Source organism: Lolium rigidum, chromosome 6 (assembly GCF_022539505.1).
Source record: "Lolium rigidum isolate FL_2022 chromosome 6, APGP_CSIRO_Lrig_0.1, whole genome shotgun sequence".
NCBI classification, from domain to species: domain Eukaryota; kingdom Viridiplantae; phylum Streptophyta; class Magnoliopsida; order Poales; family Poaceae; genus Lolium; species Lolium rigidum.
This window is the reverse complement of record NC_061513.1, coordinates 138,191,717-138,207,249: the sequence shown is the minus strand read 5'-3', so window position 1 is coordinate 138,207,249 and position 15,533 is coordinate 138,191,717. Positions and strand designations below refer to the sequence as shown.

The following is a 15,533-nucleotide window of genomic DNA, read 5'->3' as shown; positions in this document are numbered from 1 at the left end:
GGACCTTTAAATAGGCGAAGAGGCGGAGTCGGAAGGCTGACGGGGCCACCACACAGTAGGGTGATACGTCTCCAACGTATCGATAATTTCTTGTGTTCCATGCCACATTATTGATGTTATCTACATGTTTTATGCACACTTTATGTCATATTCGTGCATTTTCTGGAACTAACCTATTAACAAGATGCCGAAGTGCCGGCTCTCGTTTTCTCGCTGTTTTTGGTTTCGGAAATCCTAGTAACGAAATATTCTCGGAATCGGACGAAATCAACGCCAAAGATCTTAGAATCCCTGGAAGCATCCGGAACACACGAGAGGGACCGGAGGGGGCACGAGCCCACCACACCATACCCGGCGCGGCCTAGGGGGCCCGCGCCCCCTAGGGTTTGGCCAGCCCTTCGACCCCCGGCGCCGCCTCTTCGCCTATAAGAAGCCCCCGGATCGGAAAACCCGATACCAATTGACGAAACCCACGTAAACCCGCCGAGCCGCCGCCATCGCGAAGCCAAGATCCGGGGACAGGATCTCTGTTCCGGCACCCTGCCGGAGCGGGGAAGTGCCCCGGAAGGCTTCTCCATCGACACCGCTGCCATCTCCACCGCCATCTTCATCACCGCTGCTTGCTCCCATGGGGAGGAGTAGTTCTCCATCGAGGCTCGGGGCTGTACCGGTAGCTATGTGGTTCATCTCTCTCCTATGTGTTTCAATACAATAATCTCATGAGCTGCCCTACATGATTGAGATTCATATGATGATGCTTGTAATCTAGATGTCATTATGCTAGTCAAGTGAGTTTTACCTATGTGATCTCCGGAGACTCCTAGTCCCACGTGTGTAAAGGTGACGAGTGTGTGCACCGTGTGGGTCTCTTAGGCCATATTTCACATAATACTTACTCATTGAATGGCATAGTGAGGTGCTTATTTATATCTCTTTAAGATTGCAAGCATGTTTTGTATCACAATTTATCCATGTGCTACTCTAGTGATGTGTTATTAAAGTAGTTTTATTCCTCCCGCATGTGTGCAAAGGTGACAGATGCGTGCACCGTGTTAGTACTTGGTTTATGCTATGATTATGATCTCTTGTAGATTATGAAGTTAACTATTGCTATGATAATATTGATGTGATCTATTCCTCCTACATATGCATGAAGGTGACAAGTGTGCATGCTATGCTAGTACTTGGTTTAGTCTCGTTGATCTATCTTACACTAAAGGTTACTAAAACATGAGCATTATTGTGGAGCTTGTTAACTCCGGCACCGAGGGTTCGTGTAATCCTACGCAATGTGTTCATCATCCAACAAAAGTGTAGAGTATGCATTTATCTATTCCGTTATGTGATCAATGTTGAGAGTGTCCACTAGTGAAAGTGTAATCCCTAGGCCTTGTTCCTAAATACTGTCGAGTTACTACTCGCTTGTTTACTCGTTTCTATCGCGTTACTACTCGCTGCAATACCACCACCATCAACTACGCGCCAAGCACTTTTCCGGCACCGTTGCTACTGCTCATACTTATTCATACCACCCGTATTTCACTATCTCTTCGCCGAACTAGTGCACCTATTAGGTGTGTTGGGGACACAAGAGACTTCTTGCTTTGTGGTTGCAGGGGTTGCATGAGAGGGATATCTTTGACCTCTTCCTCCCCGAGTTCGATAAACCTTGGGTATCCACTTAAGGGAAACTTGCTCGCTGTTCTACAAACCTCTCGCTCTTGGAGGCCCAACACTGTCTACAGGAAAGGAGGGGGAACGTAGACATCAAGCACTTTTCTCGGCGCCGTTGCCGGGGAGGAAAGGTAAAAGGCTCTCATACTACGGTCTCGGGTAAAGTATTTTTCAGGCGCCGTCGTGTGTGTGCTCAAAGCTATTTCCTTTAGATCCTGCAATTGCAACTTTTTGTTTCTTGTTTACACTAGTTTGGCATAATGTACAAGAGTGATCTTCTTATTCTATTTCCTGATTTAAAACATGGATTGTTTGATGCGAAAATTAAAAAACCTATGAAATCTTCTTTGCATGCTCGGTAGTAATATTAGTATGAACGCTTTGAACACCATTGTTGACAATGATATAGAAAGTTCTAAGCTTGGGGAAGCTGGTTTTCATGATATTTTTAGTCCCCCAAGCATTGAGGAGAAAATTTTCTTTGATGATACTTTGCCTCCTATTTCCGATGATGATAATGATAGTGGTCTTTTTGTGCCACTTACTGCTGAGAGTAAATTTTGTTGTGATTATACTATGCCTCCTACACTTGATGAGAATAATAATGATAGCTACTTTGTTGAATTTGCTCCCACTACAACTAATAAAATTGATTATGCTTATGTGAAGAGTAATAATTTTATGCATGAGACTCATGATAAGAATGCTTTATGTGATAGTTATATTGTTGAGTTTGCTCATGTTGCTACTGAAAGTTATTATGAGAGAGGAAAATATGGTTGTAGAAATTTTCATGTTACTAAAATGCCTCTCTATGTGCTGAAATTTTTGATGCTACACTTGTTTTATCTTCCTATGCTTGTTACTTTGCTCTTCATGAACTTGTTTATTTACAAGATTCCTATGCATAGGAAGCATGTTAGACTTAAATGTGTTTTGAATTTGCCTCTTGATGCTCTCTTTTGCTTCAAATACTATTTCTTGCGAGTGCATCATTAAAGCTGCTCGAGCCCATCTTAATGGCTAAAAAGAAAGAACTTCTTGGGAGATAACCCATGTGTTATTTTGCTACAGTACTTTGTTTTATATTTGTGTCTTGGAAGTTGTTTACTACTGTAGCAACCTCTCCTTATCTTAGTTTTGAGTTTTGTTGTGCCAAGTTAAGCCGTTGATAGAAAAGTAAGTACTAGATTTGGATTACTGCGCAGTTCCAGATTTCTTTGCTGTCACGAATCTGAGCCCACTGCCCTGCAGGAAGCTCAGAAAATTATGCCAATTTACGAGCATGATCCTCAGATATGTACGCAACTTTCATTCAATTTGAGCATTTTCGTTTGAGCAAGTCTGGTGGCCTAATAAAATCCATCTTTACGGACTGTTCTGTTTTGACAGATTCTGCCTTTTATTTCGCATTGCCTCTTTTGCTATGTTGGATGAATTTCTTTGATCCATTAATGTCCAGTAGCTTTATGCAATGTCCAGAAGTGTTAAGAATGATTGTGTCACCTCTGAACATGTGAATTTTTATTGTCCACTAACCCTCTAACGAGTTGTTTCGAGTTTGGTGTGGAGGAAGTTTTCAAGGGTCAAGAGAGGAGGATGATATACTATGATCAAGGAGAGTGAAAGCTCTAAGCTTGGGGATGCCCCGGTGGTTCATCCCTGCATATATCAAGAAGACTCAAGCGTCTAAGCTTGGGGATGCCCAAGGCATCCCCTTCTTCATCGACAACATTATCGGGTTCCTCCCCCGAAACTATATTTTTATTCGGCCACATCTTATGTGCTTTACTTGGAGCGTCTCGTGTGCTTTTGTTTTTGTTTTTGTTTGAATAAATTGGATTACATCATGCTTGTGTGGGAGAGAGACACGCTCCGCTGGTTCATATGAACACATGTGTTCTTAGCTCATAATATTCATGGCGAAGTTTCCTCTTCGTTAAATTGTTATATGGTTGGAATTGGAAAATGATACATGTAGTAATTGATATAATGTCTTGGGTAATGTGATACTTGGCAATTGTTGTGCTCATGTTTAAGCTCTTGCATCATATACTTTGCACCTATTAATGAAGAAATACATAGAGCATGCTAAAATTTGGTTTGCATAATTGGTCTCTCTAAAGTCTAGATAATTTCTAGTATTGAGTTTTGAACAACAAGGAAGACGGTGTAGAGTCTCATAATGTTTTCAATATGTCTTTTATGTGAGTTTTGCTGCACCAGTTCATCCTTGTGTTTGTTTCAAATAACTTTGCTAGCCTAAACTTTGTATCGAGAGGGAATACTTCTCATGCATCCAAAATCCTTGAGCCAATAACTATGCCATTTGTGTCCACCATACCTACCTACTACATGGTATTTATCCGCCATTCCAAAGTAAATTGCTTGAGTGCTACCTTTAAAATTCCATCATTCACCTTTGCAATATATAGCTCATGGGACAAATAGCTTAAAAACTATTGTGGTATTGAATATGTAATTATGCACTTTATCTCTTATTAAGTTGCTTGTCTGTGCGATAACCATGTTTACTGGGGAACGCCATCAACTCATTGTTGAATTTCATGTGAGTTGCTATGCATGTTCGTTGTGTCGGAAGTAAGGGCGATCTACACTGAGTTGAATGGTTTGAGCATGCATATTGTGAGAGAAGAACATTGGGCCGCTAACTAAAGCCATGATTCATGGTGGAAGTTTCAGTTTTGGACAAATATCCTCAAATCTCTAATGAGAAAAGAATTAATTGTTGTCAAATGCTTAAAGCATTAAAAGAGGAGTCCATTATCCGTTGTCTATGTTGTCCCGGTATGGATGTCTAAGTTGAGAATAATCAAAAGCGAGAAATCCAAATGCGAGCTTTCTCCTTAGACCTTTGTACGAGCGGCATAGAGGTACCCCTTTGTGAAACTTGGTTAAAGCATATGTATTGCGGTGATAATCCAGGTAGTCCAAGCTAATTAGGACAAGGTGCGAGCACTATTGGTACACTATGCATGAGGCTTGCAACTTATAAGATATAATTTACATGATGCATATGCTTTATTACTACCGTTGACAAAATTGTTTCATGTTTTCAAAATCAAAGCTCTAGCACAAATATAGCAATCGATGCTTTTCCTCTATGAGGACCATTCTTTTACTTTCAATGTTGAGTCGGTTCACCTATTTCTCTCCACCTCAAGAAGCAAACACTTGTGTGAACTGTGCATTGATTCCTACATACTTGCTTATTGCACTTATTATATTACTCTATGTTGACAATATCCATGAGATATATATGTTACAAGTTGAAAGCAACCGCTGAAACTTAATCTTCTTTTGTGTTGCTTCAATACCTTTACTTTGAATTATTGCTTTATGAGTTAACTCTTATGCAAGACTTATTGATGCTTGTCTTGAAGTGCTATTCATGAAAAGTCTTTGCTTTATGATTCACTTGTTTACTCATGTCATACACATTGTTTTGATCGCTGCATTCTCTACATATGCTTTACAAATAGTATGATCAAGTTTATGATGGCATGTCACTCCGGAAATTATCTTTGTTATCGTTTTACCTCGCTCGGGACGAGCAGAACTAAGCTTGGGGATGCTGATACGTCTCCAACGTATCGATAATTTCTTGTGTTCCATGCCACATTATTGATGTTATCTACATGTTTTATGCACACTTTATGTCATATTCGTGCATTTTACTGGAACTAACCTATTAACAAGATGCCGAAGTGCCGGTTCTCGTTTTCTGCTGTTTTTGGTTTCGAAATCCTAGTAACGAAATATTCTCGGAATCGGACGAAATCAACGCCAAAGATCTTAGAATCCCCGGAAGCATCCAGAACACACGAGAGGGACCGGAGGGGGGCACGAGCCCACCACACCATACCCTGGCGCGGCCTAGGGGGCCCGCGCCCCCTAGGGTTTGGCCAGCCCTTCGACCCCACGGCGCCGCCTCTTCGCCTATAAGAAGCCCCTGGATGAGAAAACCCGATACCAATTGACGAAACCCACGAAACCCGCCGGAGCCGCCGCCATCGCGAAGCCAAGATCCGGGGGACAGGATCTCTGTTCCGGCACCTGCCGGAGCGGGGAAGTGCCCCGGAAGGCTTCTCCATCGACACCGCTGCCATCTCCACCGCCATCTTCATCACCGCTGCTGCTCCCATGGGGAGGGAGTAGTTCTCCATCGAGGCTCGGGGCTGTACCGGTAGCTATGTGGTTCATCTCTCTCCTATGTGTTTCAATATAATAATCTCATGAGCTGCCCTACATGATTGAGATTCATATGATGATGCTTGTAATCTAGATGTCATTATGCTAGTCAAGTGAGTTTTACCTATGTGATCTCCGGAGACTCCTAGTCCCACGTGTGTAAAGGTGACAGTGTGTGCACCGTGTGGGTCTCTTAGGCCATATTTCACAGAATACTTACTCATTGAATGGCATAGTGAGGTGCTTATTTATATCTCTTTAAGATTGCAGCATGTTTTGTATCACAATTTATCCATGTGCTACTCTAGTGATGTGTTATTAAAGTAGTTTTATTCCTCCTGCATGTGTGCAAAGGTGACAGTGCGTGCACCGTGTTAGTACTTGGTTTATGCTATGATTATGATCTCTTGTAGATTATGAAGTTAACTATTGCTATGATAATATTGATGTGATCTATTCCTCCTACATATGCATGAAGGTGACAAGTGTGCATGCTATGCTAGTACTTGGTTTAGTCTCGTTGATCTATCTTACACTAAAGGTTACTAAAACATGAGCATTATTGTGGAGCTTGTTAACTCCGGCATTGAGGGTTCGTGTAATCCTACGCAATGTGTTCATCATCCAACAAAAGTGTAGAGTATGCATTTATCTATTCCGTTATGTGATCAATGTTGAGAGTGTCCACTAGTGAAAGTGTAATCCCTAGGCCTTGTTCCTAAATACTGCTAAGTTACTACCGCTTGTTTCATTGTTTTAATGCGTTACTACTCGCTGCAATACCACCACCATCAACTACGCGCCAAGCACTTTTCTGGCACCGTTGCTACCTGCTCATACTTATTCATACCACCTGTATTTCACTATCTCTTCGCCGAACTAGTGCACCTATTAGGTGTGTTGGGGACACAAGAGACTTCTTGCTTTGTGGTTGCAGGGTTGCATGAGAGGGATATCTTTGACCTCTTCCTCCCTGAGTTCGATAAACCTTGGGTATCCACTTAAGGGAAACTTGCTGCTGTTCTACAAACCTCTGCTCTTGGAGGCCCAACACTGTCTACAGGAAAGGAGGGGGAACGTAGACATCATAGGGCGGCGCGCCTGGCTCCTTGGCCGCTCGCCCACACGTGTGGGCCCCCTGTGGCCCTCCTCTGGTGGCTCTCGGGTGTTCTGGAAGCTTCGTGGAATTCTAAGATGCTAGGCATTGATTTCGTCCGATTCCGAGAATATTTCCTTACTAGGATTTCTGAAACCAAAAACAACAGAAAACAACAACTGGCCCTTCGGCATCTCGTCAATAGGTTAGTTCCGAAAAATGCATAAATATGACATATAATGTGTATAAAACATGTGAGTATCATCATAAAAGTAGCATGGAACATAAGAAATTTTAGATACGTTTGAGACGTATCAGGTTCGTCTGTTCTCTCGCTGACAGAGCGGGTCCATCCCCGCTTTTCTCTCGTCCGGAGTCCCTAAGCGCTCCCCGGGGGTCCAAGATGGCCTGGGCTCTCCGGACGGATGAAAGGCCGATTCCGGACGAAAACGAGGAACCGGGACACGACTGAGCCGTTTTCATCCATCCGGATGAAAAAAAAGCGTTCAGTTGGAGATGCTCTAAGAGCATCTCCACTCGTCCCCCCGAACAGGCCCCCGGCGAGCATTTTTTCCATCCGGACGGCGTAATTCGGCCCAGTCGCGCCCCCGGTTCCTCGTTTTCGTCCGGATTTGGGCCTAAATTCATCCGGCGATCCCACGCCATCCCCGGCCCCCGGGAGCGCTCGGGGACTCCGGACGAAACGAAAGCGCGCGTGGCCCCAACTTGTCGGCGACAATGGCCTCCGATCTACGGCAAAACCCTCGTCTTCCCGATCTACGGCAAAACCCTCGTCTTCCCGATCTACGGCAATACCCTCGTCGAACGAAAGCTTTGAACTCTCAAGTGGTGCAACATAGATAGATTATATATATTTCAAATATAATTCGAATAAACATAAAAATTACATATAAAAACTTTAAGACTAACTTAAACTACTTCTTCTTCTTAGAAGGCCCCGCCTCATCGTCGTCGCGGCGACGCTTCCGGCTCGTCACCTCCTCGTCGGAGGAAGTTGACTCCTCCTCCTCGTCAGTGTCCTCAGCCTCTTCGTCGTCCTCCTCCTTTTCCTCGGCCTCTTCCTCCTCCTTTTCGTCGGCCTCTTCCTCGGCCTGCTCCTTGGCCTCTTCGGCCTCCTCCTCGTCCTCCTCGTCGTCGTCCTCGCTGGCCGGCGGAGGGGAATCGTCGCCGCTGGACGATGCGGCTTTATCCCACCAATGTCGCCATCCGGGCGGCTTCCCCTCGCTGTCGGTGTTCGATGGCCAAGAGAGATCGCTCATGGTTGACGGAGGATGGTGACGAGAGAACAGATAAATGGCGTCGGCCGTCGGAAACCGTATATGTAGGTCTCTCGATGAAAGAGAGCGGCGGTTGCTCTTCCGCGGAGTTCGTGCTCCATTACGGCGGTTCTCGCATCGAGACCACTTCGACCGTTCCCGACGAGTCGTTTCGGCTCTCCAGTCCACTTCGCGACGGTTCAATGCGTCGAGGGAACTCCGACGATTGCCCTTCCCGGTGACTGCGCCGTCGCTATGCACGCGGTGGGTGCGCGTCCATGGGCTCGCGGCTGGAAAAATGGGCCTCCCCAGGCCAAAAACTTCATCCATCCGGCGCTAAATAACGCCGGATTTCGGCCTGGGGAGCCCCAACGGCTGGGGATGCTCTAAGGCAATCTTTCTCCCTTGTGAAGAAGGCTATTTTTTTTTCGGAGGGTTTTCCTTTTTAAAAGAAAAAAATGGCTCGAAGAAAATACTACGGAGTATACGAGTGAGGATTTTGTGCTCCCGAGCTCCAGTGCTCCTGCCGCTTTAAAAAATTCAAAATTATGTTTTTTCGAGTTCTAAAAAAATTGAAAAAATAGCTGCAAGTAGGTCATGATTTATCACACAAACGTGCAAAATATCAAATTCAAATACTATGTAGACTGAGATGTACAAAAATAACAAATTTCTAGATCTGTAGAAGTATGTTTTCAAATCCCCAAATTTTATCATATTTGTCATTTTTGTGGAGCCCGGAATACAAAGAAATTCTTGTCGAGATTTTACATGCCTATGGGAGACAACATTAGCTATGTACAGAAATAATTTCAGATTTTTTTAAAACCTAGAAAAGGTAGTTTTTATTTTTTTTAATACGGCAAGAGCATTGGAGCTCGGGAGCAAATAGCGCTTTCCGGGAGTATACTTCTTCTCATATCGACCGCGAGTCCTTTGCTCGGGCAGGTGAAACAAAGGCCCAGCCCATCTTCTTCTCATCTCGCTCTCCGTTCTCTTTCACCTCCCCACGCCCCCACGCCAGGCGAGCTTGCGGCGGCCGGGTCCGCTGTCCTCGCCGCGAACCGTCCCGTGCCTCTCGCCTCTCCCTCTCTCCCAAACCCTTCTTCTCCCGCACGGCTCGCGCATCCATCGCGCCGCCGCCGCCGCTAAACTCGCTCCATCCGCCGCGCAGCTCGCTCCATCCGCCGCGCAGCTCGCCTACCTCCAGCGCTAGTTAGTTCCGCCCCGTCGGCGCACATCGGCCGTCACCGCCCAGCTCCCCGCCGACGCCCAAGACCCGTGGCCGCGAAGCTCGTCCGAGGGCTAGTCGGAGGAGCCAGCACAAGAATGGCCTGGCGGATGCTGCGAAGAAAGGTAGGGCTTCTCGTTTCTGGATTCTGATGCATTTTCTCTTTCTCGAGCGCAGAGTTAACAACAATTGGATGTGTATCTCAGGATGTCCAAGCAGGCCTGGTGAAGTTGGCATTCCGAACAGATCACGGCGGAACGAAGCATTTCTCCAGCGCAAATTTGGGGAAGCTGACGCGTAAGTACAATCGATGTTATCATTACTGCATAGGTTCATTTCACCTTTTAATTAACTTTCCCAGCCATTGTCTTGCCAAGTAAAGCCCTAGCTAGCCTCTAATAGAATGATTTTGCTATTGAGTTTAGCATGGTATAAATTCTGTACCGCATGAAGTCCTTTTTCTGGTCACATTTCTAGGAGCAAGTGCTATATTGTTTGCTGGATACACCATAAGTCTATGATTTCATCCGTTTTTATGATTCCCCAATGCAGAGGTTGTCCATAGCAGTAGACTCCAGGGTGCTGCCAATTGTACGATATTCCAACACTACACTATCAGGTATGTTACTAGATGCTGCCCTGTTTCTCTGGTGGCATCACTATTGTAGTTGCATCTACATATTCAACAAACTATGACACGTACTGGAAACAGCAAATTAATATTGAGTCTTATACCGCACGGGAAACTGCATCATGTTCATTTTCTGCCACTAAATGATCTTGCAACACATGGAGTCATGTTTTTACCTCTCATATTATCTGAACTTCCTTGCGAAAGGCACTCGCTAGATTCTTATATCTTACCACACTCCCATTCTGCTGTTACCCTTGCTTATTTTGTCTTCTGAAACTGTTCAGATTTTTTTTTTTTGTCTTTAAACCTCAAATTGTTGTTTTCTGGGGATGCTACTACAAGTGTATTGCTATTTGATGTGGATTTTAGCATTTACATGTTAGGTGACAATACTGTCTTCTTTATAGGAATTTTCATGCAGGTGTGTATATGCTAGCATGGAGCCGGAAAAAGGAGGATGTTGTAGGGTTAAAATCACCAAAAAAGGAGAAGCGGGTGAAGAGAGAACCTAGGACTCAAGCTCCTGTAGAAGCGCCATATGTTGCACCAAAACCGAAGATTACCGTTAAATCATCACCAGATAAAACTGTTGAAATTTTTGATGGGATGACATTGCATGACCTATCTAAACGATCCGGTGCATCTATTAGTGCACTTCAAAACATACTTGCAGATCTTGGTGAAAGGGTTGAATCAGAATTTGACACTATCAGCATTGATCTTGCTGAGTTAGTTGCTATGGTATGTATATAATGTTGCTTTTGAAACTTCTACATTTCTTGATGCTACTCTGAAGCATATGAGTAACTACTCATACCAGCACATCTTATTTGTTGTGTTTTATTAGGTCATATGAGACTACAAGTCAATGTGATGATAGCTAAATTCACTCCACATGTTGCTTTTGACCTCATCTAGCAAAATAATTTTGTTGCAACGTGTGATAGGATGATGCTGAAAAGTGTTCTTTATGTCTTCAAACTCTGCATTTTTGTGAACTCTAGTTGCAAGTTAATCAATGCCACTGCGTTCTTTCCCTTCATCTTGATGTAATTTATCTGTAACAGTTATCAATTGAGAGAGGGAGGGATGGATCCACTTGTGTTCAGTGGTGGATTTCCATTTAACAAGTTTTATCTTGCATTGTGCTTGCTTTGCATGTTTTTGTTGAGGCTTGTTTGTTGCCCACATTTTTTTCTCTCTTCATCTTTTACTTTGTTATGTTCAGAAAAAATGGCATTGCTACTGGTTTGATAATATTTTATTGGAGCAAACATATATGTTGAGACTTTAAGTTTGCTGATATTGTTTCTAATTATATGTAGTACTATTGTCTGCAGTTTAGACCTAAGCTTTGTCATCATGAAGCATTTAAGCAGCTTTAGCAAAGCTTCTGTTTTATGTGAATTATGACATAAATCCATATGTTTCTTGCTTGTTCCACAGGAAATTGGTGTTAATATCAGAAGAATGCACACAGGTGAAGGTGTGGCCGAACCACGGCCTGCTGTTGTAACAGTTATGGGTCATGTTGATCATGGTAAAACATCGCTTCTGGATTCCCTACGGCAAACATCTGTTGCAGCTAAGGAAGCTGGCGGGATCACTCAGCATATAGGTGCCTTCGTTGTTGAGATGCAATCTGGAGCCTCTATCACATTTCTTGATACACCAGGGCATGCTGCATTTAGTGCTATGCGGGCCAGAGGTGCAGCTGTCACAGATATTGTAGTGCTTGTGGTTGCAGCAGATGATGGTGTGATGCCTCAAACCCTTGAAGCTATTTCGCATGCAAAGGTAGCAAATGTTCCCATTGTAGTTGCCATAAACAAATGTGACAAATCTGGAGCTGATCCTGAGAGGGTCAGAATTCAGCTTGGTTCGGAAGGGTTGCTTTTGGAGGATATGGGTGGTGATGTACAGGTTGTTGAAATTTCTGCATTATCAAAACTTGGTTTGGATAAACTGGAAGAGGCTTTATTTCTTCAGGCTGATATGATGGACCTAAAAGCCAGAACAGACGGGCCTGCTCAAGCTTTTGTGGTGGAGGCAAGGGTGGACAGGGGCAGGGGACCACTTGCAACAGCTATAGTTAAGTCTGGCACATTAGTTAGTGGGCAATACATTGTTGTGGGGGCAGAGTGGGGAAGAATTAGATCACTTAGAGACACCGCAGGGAAAGTAACAGAGTCTGCAAAACCCGCAATGCCTATTGAGATTGAGGGGCTAAGGGGCCTTCCAATGGCTGGGGATGATGTAGTGGTTGTTGACTCGGAGGAAAGGGCGAGAATGCTTAGTCAAGGGCGGAAGAAGAAACAGGAGAAAGATAGGCTTCAGAAGATTGATGAGGACATGACAGAGGAGGCAGAAATTGCAGATGAGACTCCTGAAAGAGTTGAGATGCCCATTATTGTCAAAGCTGATGTGCAGGGTAGTGTTCAAGCAGTTACAGATGCCTTAAGAAGTCTTAATAGTCCACAGGTTTTTTCTCAAGCACATTTGATGCTTTATTTTTACATGTATGGTCTCACAAGTTTGACTACATGCACTCAAGCAGCGCCGAATTGCTCATAGCTGATACTTTCTTTTAGACTATATACAGTTTTGTTCCAGTCACTGGATATGATATATGTTATATTTACAATATGCACTCATGACCGTGCCTATACTACCTTTCTTTTGTAGGTGTTTGTGAATATTGTTCATGTTGGTGTCGGCCCAGTAAGTGAACATGACATTGATCTGGCGCAAGCATGCCGAGCATACATAGTTGGTTTCAACGTTCGCAATCCACCGAGTGCAATCACTCAAGGAGCAACACAAGCCAACATAAAGGTACCAAGTTTATTGTTGCTCCAATGCCTGTATTCTACTTATTAAGTGTGCATCTTTGGTATAAATCAAGTTCTATTCCTTGGAAACCAGTGGTGATTTTCATGTCATCTTTGTGTGGTCAGTATAAAACATGTTAATACGTTATGGGCTACCATGCAGAGAAGCTAGATCTTATTGCACATAACGCTTTCTCTTTCACTGGTTTCTGGTGTTGCTTTATATCGCATAGTAGATATTAGGAGAAGTTATGGTGAATTTGGGAAGAATAAAGTAATTCAGCTCTGATGTGTGATGAATTGATGGTATGGACTACCAACATGTTTTCCTCATTGAATACTGGATTTGAAATATGGCAATGAGAATTCAGATCTCAACCTCTATATCAATTTTGAATGTTGTACATGGAGTCAGATCGCCCTTGTACCTCTCACTCTTAAGTTACAGGGTATTCTGCCCTCTTCATTTTTCTTGAAGCGTCTTTAGCTTTTGTTGGTTGATTTGAGCCACATACAGATTCATTTAGTTCTCCTATGGCTAGTTCCCAGTATTCTGTGTGAAGCCTGGTCTCATTCGATATGTTTCACAAATATAAAATCCAAATAGTCCCTAAAAAGTAAACAATACATATGTTAAGAGTTTCAGTGTATAGGTTGATTTTTTACATAACTTGGGAACTGGAAAATGAGTTTAGCTGCCTTGACCATGTCTGCTCTTCAGATTTTGCTGCACAAGGTGATTTACCATCTCCTTGAGGAAATGGGAAGGCTGATTGTGGAGAAGGCACCAGGGACTGCTGAAACCCAAATTTCAGGGGAGGCTGAGGTTTTGAACATATTCGAGCTGAAAGGACGTAGCAAGTCAAAAGGGCCAGACATCAAGATTGCTGGCTGCCGGATAACAGATGGGCACTTCAGCAGATCCGGAACCATGAGACTGTTGAGAAGCGGAGATGTTGTCTTTGAAGGTCCATGTGCTTCTCTGAAGCGAGAGAAGCAGGATGCTGACACGCTCGACAAGGGTGACTGTGGATTGGTGATAGAGGATTGCGATGACTTCCAGGTTGGGGATACCATCCAGTGTTTGGAACAGGTGATGAGGAAACCCAAGTTCATATCAACACAAAGCGGCGCAGTCCGTATAGAGTGCTGATTGAGAATAATTGTTTGGTGCTGGCATGATCCATTGCTGTGAATTTAACCATTCGTTTTGAACTGACCAAAATTTTGGATATATAGCGAGATAAAAACCAGGTTGGCATTGTGTATGATGACTGTTTGCAAGTTGCAACATCCAACACATTTCAATGTTCTTTTTTGTTGTTGTGGGGAACCTTTCAATGCCCTAGAAAAAAAATCATCTCCTGGAGATGCTTTAAGCACTGTAACGCTGTGTGAGATGCCTACGTGAGAAAGGATGTTGGAGTTGTATATTCCTGAAATTTTCATATGTTCTGTAAGCAAAGTGGAGGGGAGGCTAATTACTTTAGACAAACAGAACAAATGTGTGAAATAAATCATGGACAGTTTTGTTGTATCTTGTGCGCCTATAAAGTTTCATCTAGAAATTACAATGTGTGACATTCACAAAAAGAACAAATAATGTATACTATTCACTTATGTTTTTTTCTTTTTCGCATGTTACATATGGTCATATTTTGAGACAATTTGTTGTGAGTGCACAACATAATTTATGTCCATGAATTATTTCACATTTTTTAAAAATTGGAAATATGACGTGCGACAATGAGGTGCGGAATATTCACGTTCTAAGAGACCCAAAACACTTGAGAAAGCTTGGGCAAACCCTAAGAGAGTTCTCTATCGTTTTCGCCTCGTCCTCGTCTAAGTTCTCCTCGATGCATTTCCAACACTCTCTTTTTCTACGTACACTTTTGATTCCTCAGTAGGTAGGGACAACCCGTTCGAGATCTCATCCGACCATCTATTTATCACTGATTGGGAGATTGGATTGGAATCCGAGGAGAACTGATTGGATGTCATGGAACGAATGGGGCACTACGTTGGTTACCCACTGCGGAGATTTCTCTATTTGTTGAAAGTGGAAAGGAGTCATATTTGAATCGGACGTTCACTCACACCTTTCTTTGATTATCGATGACTTGGCTTCTTGCTCAAGTAAGCACCCGGCATACCAATTAGTCGAAAAGGTGGTGACCACCTCTCCCGATCTCCACCGGCCTGTCGTTCGTGTCATCTCCCTCCGATTGTTGGTGCGGTAGGAGGGAAGGGGGCATCATCCTCTGTTCTGGCCTAGTAGTTAGGGTTTGTCTAATGTGTTATGTCCTTGAGCTGGTGGGAGCAGCACCCGAGTGAATAAATCTGCCACAACTTTGCTTCCACACCGGCGACGACCATCACGGCGGTGTCTTAGAGTTAATGACAACATGTGCTTGTTGATCCTTCGGATCGGCAGTTTGGTCTTCTCGCTGTTCTTCATATCTGGTGAGATGAGTTTCCCGGCGTGTTATCGATATTCGTCGTTATCCACGGCGGCGCTGGAGGCTAGGCCAGGGTGGATGCTCTCGAGCAAGAAATTTGGTCCGAAGGTGGTGGA

At 43.8% G+C, this 15,533-nt stretch overlaps 1 protein-coding gene across 2 annotated transcripts; it reads left to right on the top strand.

Moving 5' to 3' along the window:
• The first annotated feature begins 9,504 nt into the window (after window positions 1-9,504).
• Window positions 9,505-14,273, top strand: LOC124665701 (translation initiation factor IF-2-like). Of its 2 annotated transcripts, XM_047203091.1 has the most exons (7): window positions 9,505-9,615; window positions 9,697-9,787; window positions 10,043-10,109; window positions 10,532-10,865; window positions 11,571-12,605; window positions 12,810-12,959; window positions 13,677-14,273. In XM_047203091.1, exons 1-7 carry the CDS (start codon window positions 9,589-9,591, stop codon window positions 14,106-14,108), a joined length of 2,136 nt encoding a protein of 711 aa, XP_047059047.1. In that variant the 5' UTR covers window positions 9,505-9,588; the 3' UTR covers window positions 14,109-14,273. The 2 variants fall into 2 exon arrangements, with proteins under 2 accessions (XP_047059047.1, XP_047059048.1); XM_047203092.1 differs by lacking the exon at window positions 9,505-9,615 and having other exon boundaries at window positions 9,760-9,787; window positions 10,546-10,865.
• Window positions 14,274-15,533: the final 1,260 nt, after the last annotated feature.